Source organism: Lathamus discolor, chromosome 4 (genome assembly GCF_037157495.1).
Source record: "Lathamus discolor isolate bLatDis1 chromosome 4, bLatDis1.hap1, whole genome shotgun sequence".
Lineage (NCBI taxonomy): Eukaryota > Metazoa > Chordata > Aves > Psittaciformes > Psittacidae > Lathamus > Lathamus discolor.
The window spans coordinates 42,959,875-42,975,322 of NC_088887.1; the positions used below are offsets into that span (position 1 = coordinate 42,959,875).

At 34.9% G+C, this 15,448-nt stretch overlaps 1 protein-coding gene across 1 annotated transcript in view; it reads right to left on the reverse strand.

The window, feature by feature from the left end:
* Positions 1–15,448, reverse strand: part of IL1RAPL1 (interleukin 1 receptor accessory protein like 1) — a 737,773-nt gene that overhangs the window by 643,282 nt on the left and 79,043 nt on the right. Inside the window, exon 2 of the mRNA XM_065675722.1 lies at positions 6,877–6,982. Coding sequence (XP_065531794.1) covers positions 6,877–6,958 — 82 coding nt within the window. The 5' untranslated portion in view covers positions 6,959–6,982. The remainder of the gene's footprint in view (positions 1–6,876; positions 6,983–15,448) is intronic.

Sequence of the window (15,448 nt, forward strand, 5' to 3'; positions counted from 1 at the left end):
TAAGATATAAAGCAGATGAATATTATTGCTAATAAAATCAATATGGAACAAATTATTAGATCAGGACATAAGAAAGTTCCTTGAGAATGAAGCACAGGGATTTCTGTTTATCTATCTCCACTGTGGTTTTAGCTGTAAAGGTTTCCCCTTATCTTCCTCTCTCTTCTCCCTAAAACCAAAAAATGTTTCAGAGTTTTCCCAGTTCAGCCCCACAGCTACAACCACAACCAAGGCTGCACATTTATATGCCAATTCAGAATGATTGGGTTCTTTTGAACAATTCTCAGATGAAATAAGGTAAACTTCTTTAATCAGGTCATGATGAAATATATTCCCACCCCCACCCAGTGCAATAATATAGTTATAAATGTTTTTTTTTCTGAGGACTGTCTTTCACTTTTTGTTTCTTGTCACAAAAGAGAAACAGAAAAAGGTTTTCACAGTAATAACAGTAATCTTAATTGTTCCAACTTGAAAACTCCTTGCTCACAGAAGTTAATCTTATACATCAGATAGACACAGATAGACTCTAAATATTATTTCAGGTTCTGTATAACCGCCCAACAAACCACAAGTCTCATCAACTAATAATGGAAAACTAACATTCTGTAACAGAGTGAAAACAGTAGCTAGGGGCCATCAATATCAATTGATATAAACTCCTATGGCTTGCAAGAAGCATATCCTTTAATTGCTGCAAATGCTTTGCTCCAAGCCCAGCGTACCTGGAGTACTGTATATGAGAGTGTTCTGCCTATAAACTGTGTAAGAAGAACAACAGATAAATTATTTTTGACCCATATGATTACTATTCAGTACATATTAGATCCAATATGACATTCATCAACTAATTACCTTTTGACAAGAATCCAAAAAGAAAATACTTAGGTAGTCAAGACACAGGCAGAATGAGAAAGAGAATGGCAGAATGGCTCCACTGAAGGAAAGACTCTAAGAAGAATAGCATGACTTATGTAGTACTATGCACTTAGGACATCAAGTCTCAACCAGAAGGGTTATAAAAAAAGAAATAAAAAAAACCCTACAAAATTTCAAATACTGGGTAACAGATCTCTGCTAAGCCACAGCAGTTACTTAATTGTGTACAATTTCTCAAGGTGTTTTTGTCATGTATGCTGGATTCTAGATATATATATTAAATTATTTTCTGTAAAATAGTGACAACTCAATTATAAGGTACAAACGATTAAACTAAACTCAAAAATTCTCCCTACCTGAAAAGAGTTCTCAAACTGTCTTGACTTTTGTATATATATTCCTTACATATGGCACAGGTGAGTAATTTCTATTCCATGGATTTATTTTCTTGTTTTCTGTTTTATTTATTGATACGTTAATGAGTTCTCATTACAATGTTTGTCATGAGATGTAAAATCTTGGGTTTGTTGATGCTAATGCCTACAAAGCATTGATCATGTGTTTCATTTGCAGTTAAAAGAAATGGTTTTGAAAAACTGTCTTACTTGTGCAGAGATATCCTTTATACATCTGATATTATTTTTTAAAATACACTTATCCTTACATGAGAGACAATTTATAAAAAAATTAATAGAGGACCATAATTTAGAAAAATGTCTGCTCATAGTTCTTAACAAGTATGGAATTTGTCAAATTATAACTACATGAGAATTTTATATATATATTTCTAGTCTGTTCCACAGAATTCTACTAGTCTTAGAAACAAAAAAAAAACCTCTTCGATTATCTTTACCTAGTTAAAATTCATATTTTGCTCTTACAAAACAAACTAAAACTCAGAAATACCAATGTCACAATGTCAAAAGTCTTTCTTTTTTTCACAGTGCGGATCTTCCATACAAGTGCAATAACTAGAACCACCCATATTCATTTGTAACAGCTAAGGCACAGAACTACTACAAAAAGAGAAGTAATCTGCTACATAACAAAATACATCTATAGACTTTAATCTGATCATAATGATGTGACAGATCTCATACATATCCTAATAAACCATCACTGGAAAGATTGTTTTTCCAGTTAAATTATTCAATCATAGAATAAATTTGACCTAGAAAAGAAAATTTCCATTCACAATAGCACACACAATAGCACTGAACACAGAATACCAACTAACTTGTAATGCATAATAATGTGTAGAAAAAAACAGAGAACTACAAACAGTAACAACAATCTCTCACCTTTTTTGATACAAGGCAACACCAGATTGCCATTAGGCAATGTGAGCGTATAAAATGCCACTACACTACTATTATCTAATTATACTAATATGATATAATTCTTTACGTAATAAATTTTTCTACATACTTCTCACCCCATTCTCCCTTTTATCAGATTTGGTTAAACACAAAAAACCCCACAAAAATCAAAAACCCTTTCTTTCCTTTGTCTATTGAGCATGCTTGGAAAAAACCACCAGGTGGCAATACAGTGTTCAAGTATTTTATTCTACATACATGTTACAAGGAAAAAAATCTGTACTGATCAGCATGACAGTCTCTCCTAACCCACTTCCTCTTTGATGAATATTAAATAATTCATAAGCAAAAACTCTATTCACAACAAGTGATCAAATACCACTCAACCTGAAAAGAACAGACTTCAAGAAATGTGAGTTTCTAAGGATGTAAAACCATATAGCTAAAAAAAATAAATAAATCTACACTTTATTTAGGACTATGAAACAGGATAATTTCAGGAAAAATCACTGAAAGGAAAACATTTAGAAATGCATTACCATAAAGTTATCAAAATACTATCAAAGACTGAATTAAGCAACAATTAGTTGCGATATAGTCATCAGACTGCACAAATAATACATCTACATATTTTTACGCATTTTGTAAATTTACATGAAGTTTGGCATCATGCTAAGAACCAGGCATTATTTCCCACACTTTAGAGTTTTAAGCCAATTGCAGTAAAACTATGTGATGAATGAATCAAAGTATGAATGCTTGAATTATTTATTCTTCCTCTGCATCAAGCAGGACACAGTGATCAAAGAGAGGAATTGTTTCGTGAAGCAAGACACTTTCCGATATCTCAAAAAGCCAAGAAGTAATGCTAGAATCAGCTTCCCATTCAGTAGATTACATCTGATATCTACCGTGTGCCAAATTAAAGTTCATCTTTGCAGTTACTGTTGCAGGCTCTAAAACCTCTGGAGAAGGTCATGGGGACTTCACTGAATAGCTAAAATGTCCAATTAACAATCATTACATCTACTCTGATGTCAATGGCTGGAACAGCAAAGCTTAAGGCAAAGGATCTTTTCTTTCTTTTTTGAGAAGAAAAAAAGCTATAACTTTTAGAGTTGTAATTTCAACCACAATTGACAGGAAAAGTTTAGGTGTAAATAAGCCCAATTTAGTTTTTTCTTATGTGGATATTAGAAAAAATTTCTTAAATCATTTGTATTTATCAATGGAATTGCTACTGGAACTGCTTACCCAACCATTCTTATGTAACAAATAATTACACTCTTAACGTAAAATAAATCCACTGTATGTTAATGAGTAATTTGAAACTGTTCATTGCATTACAGAAATTATTGAAAACATTAACTGGAAAAAAAATGCATCTTCTGTCAGATAGAAGCAGAATCATGCATACAAGATAAAGTGCAAGATAAAGGTACATCACACAGTTATGAGCAAGCTAATTTAAAGCATGTTTTCCTGCTAATGTAATAAATATTTAATTAATACTCTTCACTTCATGCCCTGTACTGTTATATTTAACTGATAAATAGCACAAAGTGGTAGAATGATTCAAGACCTGCCTTTATGTAATGTTATTTAAGTGCCTTTCGTAATGACAGCTGTCATGATCAGAAATTTAATCCAATGCAAAACAACCTAGGCTATCTCTTGCAATGTTTTTTTAACATGCTTTTCAATAAAAAAAAAAAAAAAAGACAAGAATACTAGATTGATACTGTTTATACATACTGCTAATTCTTTGATATAATGTCAGTCCTGAAAGCCAATAGACTGTCAGAGTTGTTACCCATTTTTAGAAATAAAACCAGGAATTGAGTCTATGAAGTATTACACATGACTTTATGAAGGTAGGTTCTTGTGCTCTTGACAGATCAGAGAAGTAGTTGGAAGTGTATTTCTAACAGATGGAGAAACTCTTACTTTTATTAATCACTATCATTTTAGTATAGTTGATAACAAACTTTTAAGAGAGCTGAAGTACTCTACTAGGAAAAATCTAAATGACAGTATACAAAATATGTATTTCCAAGAATAGAACTCTTTTTAACATAAAATACTTCAGTTAAATACATGAAGAACACAAGATCAGTGTTTTTAGGTCTGGTCCTTAGAAATATATTCAACAAAAGTGATCACAAGGAATAAGTCACAATTGGGATAACCATTTATCATACTAATGCAACAACTTCTTTTAATACATTCTTTTTAACAGAGAAGAAAGTACATAAAAACAACACATCTCTAAAAGGTTGATACCACTGCTCCCCATTTATAATTATATCATCTCGTAAGTATAAAAATATGCCAACATTTTTATTTTGCTATTAATTGTACTTTCATGCTGACATTTCAAGGACGAAGTAAACTCACAAGTAGAACTGACTAAAGAGACTTAACTATGTTGTCATCATCCTCTGCCTCTGGTTAACATATTAATACAAAACTAGAGTTCTGTTTTCCAAGTTAATTTTTCTTTCCCGCTTCCAATTACATGCTGCATCACATGCAGGAAGCCTTTTCTATTTTCAGAGTACAGATAAGTGCATCTTATTTTGCTAAAACATCTGTTAAAGTAAATAAAGTTTTCTTTGTAAAAACACTTCAGGATTGCTGAATAGGCCTCATGATCATCCAAAGGAAGGAAAAAACATAACCAAACCAAACCAAAGGACAACAAAACCAACAAAAAAAAACCCAAACCAAGCAGCCACACATGTCATTATACTCCTCCACCTGATTCTGTGTAAGTCCTCCCATTCTCAAGTCATTAAATGACATGACCAAAGGCAGCAGGATCTGAGACTTCAGTAAATCAGATTTTTCCTCTGCACTTACATTATGATAATCAACCCTCTTGGTGATACAGCTAATTGAAACTATATACAGGATAAGCAGATCTCACATGGTAATATCAAAAACCCCACGTTACATTTTACTGTAGTAAGGCATGATCCAAAGATTTCCATTACAGTTTTTCCTTTTTATGACAGCATCAGGATGAGAATATATTCTGGACATCTTAAAAAGTATTGTATGCTCTTTCTCTTGCTGTTATTATAGCAACTACATTACTTTACCAAACAAAAATTAAAATGTATATTTACTGCTCTTCCTTGCATTGGTTAATCAGAGGAAGACAATACAGACAAAAATGATGAAATAAAATGGAAAAAAACAACCCAAGTTCTTATTATTGTCACATTCAAGTAAAGGTATCTGATGACTGGCTATTTTTTTAGTTCCTTAAAAATGGATGCCATTGTAAAATTTACTTTAAGTTAATCAATGATATTTATACTAAATTTGGATTAAGAGGCCTCAACTTAAATTTACAAGTATTAAATATTAATCAAACAGAACCACCTCACCCACATTCAAAGGGTATCTGTGATGTCTATCTAGGCTTCAACATCATATTACAAACACCTTTTGATGATATCATGATACAGAGATCACCAACTCCTTTGCTTGCACACACTCCGTAAACTACAGTTTTCTTGAATTTAAATATATTCTAATCTCAAGCCTTGGTTGAGGAATACCTTACTTCATAGTGGTACTTATTTGCCTTCCCTCCATCTACATTTCCAGTCACTATAATATTGAACATATAATCAGGTTTATAGTATTATTACAAATATAATCCATTGAAAATAAAAAATATGATTTAGGCTGTTGTCCAGAATGTATGAAGACCTATGTCCTCCCTAAGCACCAGTTTACAACAACCAACACCATCTGGAAACAAATTTTAAAAAATACAAAAGGAAATCAGAGACAGACTTCTGGAACAGTACAACACAAGCTACCTAAACCATGCCAATGCCAAAAGGAAAACTACTAATAACAACAAACCTAATTAACTAATTACAACAACATGGGATCAAGACATCCATTAAGGATTAGTGTCCTTTAATGCCATAGAGCAAGACAGTTTAGAGCAGTAATATCCTGCCTTTTTTTTTTTTCATTATCCAATGAAAAGTGAAGGAATGAAAAATCAGAATTTCAGGGTCACAAACAAAACATTAATTCAAAACTACTCAATTGTCTCAATATTGGTGTTCCCCTCATTTATATATGAAGATAATTAATGTTTAGTAAAAGTATGAAAGATGTTTGGTAAACACGGCACCCTCTGCTTGGTTTCTGAAAAACTGCCTTTTCTTCGTTGAATTAAACTCTTCAACCATGTATCAAGTAGACCATTCAAAAACACATTTTATTGCTCACTTTTCATGGTTATTAAATTTACTGTGCTCAATCTATTTGTTGTGTTACAAAAATCAGTAGCCTAAACCAAAACTGTATTATCTGAATTTCCAGAAGATTCTTCACAATAAAATATATAGTCAAACAGCTAAATCTAGCAGCTCACACTAACAACACTGACTGCAACAAAGTCTTTTAAGTAACATTGATTTCACATTAAGTATCTGATTTTAACATATTTGGGTTTTTTGCCTCAAGTTCACATAACAGGATACAGTCTGAAAAGATACAGAAGCTACTGAATTTTTTTGCTGCAGAGTTTCAAATCCTCTTAATTTTGTTTCAAATCACTGTAACATAGTATATATTTGCACTTCTTTGTATGTATTAAGCACTTTGTTCCAAACCACATATTAACCGGAGATAGAGATTTACTTACCTGATCCCCTTTTGGTCACAACCTTCAAGCTCTGAGTTACAGTAGCATACAAGACAATCAAGTTGGGAATAGGAGCTTTCATCTTCTGTCTTTCCGTGACTGCTTCCTAGAATACCAAAAAGAAGAAAGAAACACTGATTTTATATTGGTGTTGAAACAACCCTGAAGAAACTAATGATAATACTGACATTGTGAAAATGTTGAATACAGTGTTTGTGAGCAATTTAATGCACAAAAAATTATCTACTGTTCCTGACAAAAAATATGTAAACTGAAATCACCATAAAACAAACACGTGCACACACTACATTTAACGTTGGCACTTAACTTCCAGTTTTATCTACTCATCGAAAATTCATTGGGTCCTGTTGAAACTTTCTAACAGATCTCCAGAATGAAACAGTTTTGAGCAAATTATTCTATGAAAAAAGTGTGATCTTTCCACTAAGCCTGCAAAATAACATCTAGCTCTTTATCATATAATCTATTGCCCCACCCCAAACAGGAAAGAGAAAACAATGCCCTTATTCATTAGTTTTGCTTCCATTTATTAATTCCACAGATTGAGCACAAGAATCACAATGAAATAAGAAATTAATTATAAGCAAATCTGGTCATCTTCTTAGGAACAGTGAAATGGGAAATATAAGAGTGCACCAGAGGAAGCAAAAGACATTCCATAGATGTAGCAGAGACTTCCTTTTAGATGAGCTGAAATACCATGAGCAAGTTCAAACTAACACTAAATTAGAAGAGGATGATATAAGGATGGGAGAGAGGTGAATCACAGGATGTGAGTGGCTCATCCTTCACTTCTAAGATGTTATAACGGATGGGAACCTAGCTGAGATTTGATTCTCACTCATGATGGGGAGACATAAGAAAGTAAGGTTTTTGTCACAGTGCATTTGGCAGAGTATATATGCTTATATTCCTTGTAACTGTTTATCAGAAAGAGGCAGGAAAACACAGGTGTGCAACTGTTCTATGACCTTACTTAGTTGCACTGGGCACCTGGCCGATGCTCTCGGTATGAACAACAGTGAGATCATGAGAAACTACATGGCCCCCCAAGTAAACAATTACAGATCTGGCATAAAGACAGTTGTTTTTCTAAGAGTATAAAAGCTGGATCCTCTTGTAGGAAAATCCAAAGCCTCACCTATGGGAAAATGCACCATGCAGGCATTTTCCCAGTTACCTGGTACTCCTAGCACCAGCTGCAATGGGGCTTAACAGCTTGAAGTGTGGACTGGATGACGATTAGGAAGTAACTGGTGATATATTTCTTCTTAATCACTATTCTCTCTATGCAGTAAAGATTTGATGCATTGCTAATTTTCCTCTCTGCTATACACATATGTACCTCTGATTAGCTTTACTGCGCTTATTTACTCTCTATATATATACACATATATATCTGATTCGCATTAGTGTGCTTGTTTGCTTTAGTGTGCTTATTTGCTTTAGCATGCTTGTTTAATAAACTGCGTATATTATTTGGCTAGTGTGTGGTTGGTTTGTTGAGTACCCTGCCTTTTAGCAGAACAGATGTGAATAAAAGTTTTGCATTTCTATTACTTGTGTCCTCTGAGGATTGGGTGGTATGAGCAACTGGTGAAAGAAGGGAATAAAGTTTCTTGTTAATTCCTCGTATAACCAGGAGGGTGTCATCTCATCATGATGATTATAAGCTTTGTTCTGGAATGCTTGATAGGACTAACATCTCACATTTCAATGTGTTAAAAGGGGAAAGGGAGGCCAAATCTTCTGTCTAGTCAAGCTAGACAGTAGAGGCTATCTATGCTATCTATATTCATTATGGTATTTTATGCAAAAATACTCTTATCTAACGGGGAAAAAAGGGTCTGTGATCAATGGGTTTTTAACATTACAAATAAAGACTCACAAAACTAATGTGGTTTTGCTATTGACCTCTGTTAATCACAGCAGCATACAGCAACAAAAAATTCTGAAAAGGAACCACATGGTACAGGGTTTGATTTCAAAAGAGACCATGAATCTTTTACACTTTCACTGGCAGTCAGGTTACTGAGTACCCAAGATAATTTTTTTGAAAGCAGTAGCTTAAAATACCTTAATCTTAGAAAAGAACAGGTTAGAAATGAAATAGTGGGGGTGTAAAACAGCACATTATGGGAAGAATTACTTCAATAATGACTTCATACAGAATCCATCTTTATGTTTCAAGACATTTGAGAACTAAATGCAAACGTACTGCAATATGACTTTGTGGAGGATGAGTGAGAAAATACAGTCTGATGACAACAGTTTGTGACATCTTACTTTATATAACAATATTTATACTCACAGAGAAACATACTAGCATGAATATGTTTGCTTATTCATTGGCTGTAAACAAACTAGCATTTCAGCATCACAGATGAAGGACTATCATTTACCTACATTCGTGTGCAACTGCAGAAAAGCTAGGCAAAAAATTGCCTATCAATGTAGAAATTAAAGTGTGAAAGATGGGATTACTGTGAGTTAAATTACATGCATGTTAACATTTTTAGTTAAATTTAAAATTTAACTAAGTCTCATCATCACTGGCAATTACAAATAATACAAATCCTTGAAATTTTAGAAGCTAGAAATGAAGGTTAATTTTCCAGGGGCACAGTGAGTAGATATTACCAAATGTTATGGCACATTTTACTGCAGACCTGAGTCAGACTTCCTGAAGTCAAAATCTCATTTCCCAGTCAATGCACTAACTGATGCTGCAGGAAATCCTGAAGTTGGTATCTTCAGCCTCCAGGGTACGAGCAAGAATCAGCTCTTTGCTCTGTATGAGCCTAATAAATACTGTCCAAAGAACCACAGGATCTCACCATACAATTACAAATTCACTAAATAATAGGTTCTTACTGTGAAAGCAGATCCATACACACTCTTTTTGACCTTCTATCAAAAGATGATATTGCCAATTACTGTGATAGAAATAAAAATTCATACATGCATACGCATATATGTATATATATATGTGTATTCATATGTATTTATACATATTTTTTGTGAAACCATGCAGTAGCTATAAAGCTTGAAGTTACCAAAGAAAGCTTCAGTAAATACAAATATATCAGCAGGAAACAATTCAGTCAATTAAATTCTCCTCCTGGTCCATGCATATATCACTCATTTAACTAGTCAACAAGGAGAAATATATTTATTACAATGGTATAGTATGCATTGCATTTTAAACATGTGACACCATTATGGAAGCCATTCTCATGTACATTTATTCCCAGAGATTCAGCTCTAGCTTAAAGGCATAAGCAAAATTGGCTGTTGCCTACATTGCTTGTGGTAAATCCCTAGAAAGTAAAGTCTGCTACTGTCTTTGAAATATGAGAAAACACTTACTGCTAATGGAGATTAAAAAGGGGAGGGATGGCTCCCAGCAGCAGCTACTGCCTCCTTGCAATAATATAAGCAACAAATCAGATCTTACATAGGCTCTTCCTAGAGTTTTCCAACCCTTCTCTTCTGCTCCCATTCCCTTTTCTGCAGTAAAGAGATATTTTTTTCTAGTCTTTTCTTCATTTAAAAAATCAAAAGTTCAAACAAACAAAACAGAGTCAGCAGCCAGTAAAGCGGAGGGAGCTGGTGCCTTATGGTTTTGGAAGTTGTCTAAGAGGTTGGAAAATCTGCTTCATGCCATTCATATGACTGATTCAAAGCAGACACTTAACATCTCAAGTCCCCTGTTCCAGGTGAGTGCCTGAGCAATAGACTATTCTACAAAATATCACCCTAGTGAAATTGGTTGTAAAAACAAAATAAGCAAGTCAGAAAGGAATAAAAATAACATCCCAAGGGGGATCCCACAACAAGTCCACAGAAAATGCCTTCACTGTTGCAATGAGGGCGCCTAAGGCCTAGACACTGTAACATAGTTAGGTCTTAAACTGAAAAACAAAATAAAACGTCATAATTCTGAGAAGTCAAATTCTTAAGAATAACTGGATTGTGATATCCCATGAATTATAAACAATTTCCTCTCAGCAATGATTTTTTTTTTTTTTTTAATAACATTAAGGAATTTTTATTTTAACAAGTAGAACAAGTCTGCTTTTTTTTAAGTGATAGGCAGATAATCAGCCTACATAGACATCTATGTAAATCCTTTTTATTTATTTTTTTTTTTCCCTGGTTTTCAGTTACCTCAACCAAAAAGCTAAGACGACGTACGGTAGTTATAAACTTAACTGCTGCTTTTTAGGTTGCATCAATGTTAGCATGTTTTACATGCTTTTTGGCTGTTATACTGCATGGGTGAATAGTCAACTAGCAAAATATTTAAGAATCAGGGAATTTAGTTGCTTTTTCTTTATATGATAGCAAGAATTGAAACAATTTACATCTTTAAACAGCATTCACAAATTCAGGTTTTCAGTAGTGGGCTTTTTTGTCTGCATGAGCCACAACACTGAAAACATGTTGAATATTCTTGGATAAACATATTCCACACAAATTTTAACTGGGCATATTACTATTTTTTTTAAAGTGTTTTCTGTATAGGGTGTCACTGCTCATCACAAAAATTATATAGAAAGCCTCTAGCATCTGTATCACCAAGTATTTAATTTTCCAGTTGAGACAGAAATAGAAATACAGCTGTATCTCAATGCTAACAGCCTTTGGGGAAATGCCAAGAAAGCTTTTTTCCTTAAATTGTCATGAATACTCACTGTGAGGAGACACATGCACACATGCTTCCCAAAACAGCTCAGCAGAGAGTATATTAACAATAGTAAGGCAATTCCTGATAAGACAGGAAAATGAAAAAGAAAATTCTCATTTCTTAATTTCCTAATTTTACTTATGTTCATTTTGGGCCTTTCCCAAAACCCAAATTAAGCTTAATTGAAGTAAGAAATATTCCATTGGCTCACTCCCTCACAATAATTTTAGGGGCTGATTCTCAGTTAGCCTATAAATGCTAGCAGCTTCCATTACCTAATCATCTGAAAATCATTTTTCTTCCCATGCTTCCTAACTCTGAAGAACGTTCTTTTACTCATGTTCAAAACTACTTCACTATCTTCTTCCATTACAAAATTGCAGGATCTTGTAAACCCTGCAAAGCAATTCATGACTGTTCTATGGCAACATCATGGAAGTGTTATCTTTGCTAGCAAGATTAGTCCACTTTAAAAAAAAAGGGGGGGGGGGGGGGCAAAAAAGATCCCACACAACAAAAACCCCAAGTAAGACAAAACTAACTCTTCCCTTAAGCCTGTGTATTTTCACGTGACAGAAAAGACTTTAAACAGCAGTAAAAATCCCACAGTTTTCAACTTCCCTTCTTGACAAGTGATAACTGGGGTATACACTGAAAGCTTCTTTCTTGGTGCGAGTATTACCGAATAAGGCACAAAACTGTCCTTGATAAATTATGAATGAGTAACAAAATTGTAAAGAAACAAAACCTGAATATATAACAAACAAATTAACAAAAATGTCTGTTCAGTAACAGTCTCTTTTTAGCAGTTCTTTACAAATCCCTGAACAGCATGTCATGAGATCTCCCAAAGTGTAAAAACCAGTACAAGATATTAGTGTAATAATAGAATGTATCTTTGGTACATTCAGAACACAACTCAAAACAGCTTGAAAACAATCACTTTGAATTCTTAAATTTCAAGGAGAAAGTAAATTATAATCAGTGTGATTTCATAAACAAGTGTCACTTTATTGTCATAAGGGGTTCAGACTTAAAGAGGTAAGATTCAGGTTGAATATAAGGAAGAAATTCTTTACTGTGAGAGTGGTGAGACACTGCAACAGGCTGCTCAGTGAAGCTCTGAATGCTCCATCCCTGACAGTGCTCCAAGGCCAGGTTGGGCAGGGCCTTGAGCAACATGGCCAAGAGCAACATGGGCAGGGAGGTGTCCCTGCCCATGACTGGGTGTTGGAACTAGATGATATTAAGGTTCTTTCCAACCCTAATCATTCTATGATTCTACAATTACTGTTCTAGAACACAAGGAAAGCCCTAACAATACTCAAAATGTTACCTAGAAGACAATACACCTATTTCAAAGACATAAAAATAATCCTTTCTGAAGTACCAGGAAACAGAAAGTTTCAGCAATCAGATTCTAAGAAGTCATGAAAAACAAGTCTTAAGCACCAGGAAGGTGATAAAGTGCTGGTTCTCCTTTGCAAATCACCCTCTTCTTCATGCTAAGCAGCATTCCCAAGTTCAAGAAAGTTGTGACTGTCATGAGAAAAAAATAAAACAAAGGGAGGTGATTAAAAAAACACTAAGTGTTGAAGGAATGGTGACAGTGCTTTAAGCAGTGATAACCAAAAGCCGATACGCCACCTGTGCAGCAAAGCAGGCTGTGAATAGGAATTCACTAGAGTCCTTTGGATAGCTTTCCAACCAACTGCATCACCACATTTCACATTATACCTGGCACTCATTACTGCTTTCTTTTAAAGATTCTTTTCATTGCTAAGATTTTCAACTCCTTAAGACTCCATGCATCATGCATGGTACAGTACACATGGCAATTTGGCTGGAAAAATTTAAGATCATTTCATGTATCTCTATATAAAAATACAATCTGCCATGCCCAAAAGTTTCTGTTAAGAAACATGCATTGCTTAAACATTTAGAGTAGTTAAAAATGATTTTACAAGCAAGAAACCTTCTGTCAGAACTAGAAAAATCCTGGTATCTGGCTCAGTATTTATTTTCCCAGTTTTTTATAAAACAGTTTTGTCAACAAAAGCATTTGCACTTAACATGATGGGCTAGCAAAGATTCATATTTTGCATACTGTTTACATTGCTTAATGTGTTCCTAATTATTTCATTAAGTGATTTCTTTTTATGTGATAGGTAATGGAGAAGATTTCTGGAGAGTGTTTTATCCAGTAAGAGACAAATAAATTGCAGCAGGTTGCAGATGCCTAAAATGTAACACATACGCTTGAGAATTCTCTAGAAGAAACAGATTAACATCTTGTCTCTCTGAACTATAGGTTAAAATAGTTACATAGGTGAAAACTATCTAACACATAATTTGATAGCTGTTGTGGCTAAGAAAATAAAGTACTAATTCAGGAGAAACACAAAAAAGGGAAAAGGCAGTGGCTTTCCAATGGTCTCATAGAACCTTGTGGGATCCAGGTTAGCAGGGTGTCCTTCCCACTTACAGATAATTCATCAAGGCTTGCTCAATCAGTCAGAAGTTCACAGCTACACAGTTCACAGACACAGGTTGGGTGGAGAAGAGATAGAGAGCAGCCCTGCGGAGAAGGACTTGGGGGTGTTGGTCGATGAGAAAATGAACATGAGCTGGCTTCAGTGTGCGCTTACAGCCCAGAAAGCCAACCGCATTCTGGGCTGCATCAAAAGGAGTGTGACCAGCAGGTCGAAGGAGGTGATCCTGCCCCTCTACTCTGCTCTTGTGAAACCTCACCTGGAGTATTGTGTGCAGTTCTGGCGTCCTCAACATAAAAAGGACATGGAGCTGTTAGAGATAGTCCAGAGGAGGGCAATGGGGATGATAAGGAGGCTTGAGCACCTCTCATATGAAGACAGGCTGAGAAAGTTGGGGCTGTTCAGCCCGGAGAAGGGAAGGCTGTGTGGAGACCTCATAGCAGCCTTCCAGTATCTGAAGGGGGCCTACAAGGATGCTGGAAAGGGACTCTTCATTACAGACTGTAGCGATAGGACAAGGGGTAATGGGTTCAAAGTTTAACAGGGGAAGTTTAGGTTAGATACAAGGAAGAAGTTCTTCCTTAGGGTTGCGTAAGGAAGTTGTGAATGCTCCATCCCTGGCAGTGTTCAAGGCCAGGTTGGACAAAGTCTTGGTGATATGGTTTAGTGTGAGGTGTCCCTGCCAACGGCAAGGGGTTTGGGACTGGATGATCTTAAGGTCCCTTCCAACCCTAACTGCTCTATGATTCTATGATTCTGTAAGTGCTGGTGCAAAAAGGGCAGGAAAGGAAAGTGCTTGACAGCGTGCCAGTGAGTTACTCTTGGAGTAAGATAGCAGTGGATACACAGGAGTTCATTCCTGGGAGCCTTTACATGAGATAAAGAAACGCATCAGCCTAGGTTTGAAACAATCCAGCATTGTTAGTACAAGTACATGCCTCCCTCTTAATAACTAACAACTCATGATTGCAAAGAAGAATCTGAAACTGAAGAAAGGTTTTTGCAACAAAACATGTAAATAAACTGAACTGAAATACTAGATGAAAACAACTTATCTATGTGCTCAGGATGCTAATTAGGCCAACTGGTTAATGGAAAATATTAAACTATAATTTCTTTTGCTGGAAAGAAAACAAAAAACTGGTAACAACCTGGCAGACAACATTAAAAAAGTTAGCTCAACAGCAATGTTTAAAGAAAGCTAGATCAAAAACGGCTATATTGTTACTTAGTTTCTAGAGGGAGTTAGACTAGCAATGTATAAGAGGATAAATAAAACACTTGCCCCTTTTCATAGTCTCAAGTATGTAAAGTTAGTTGAAGAGACAAAATTCAAATATTATCTTCAGAGAAGCTCTAAAATGCCGTT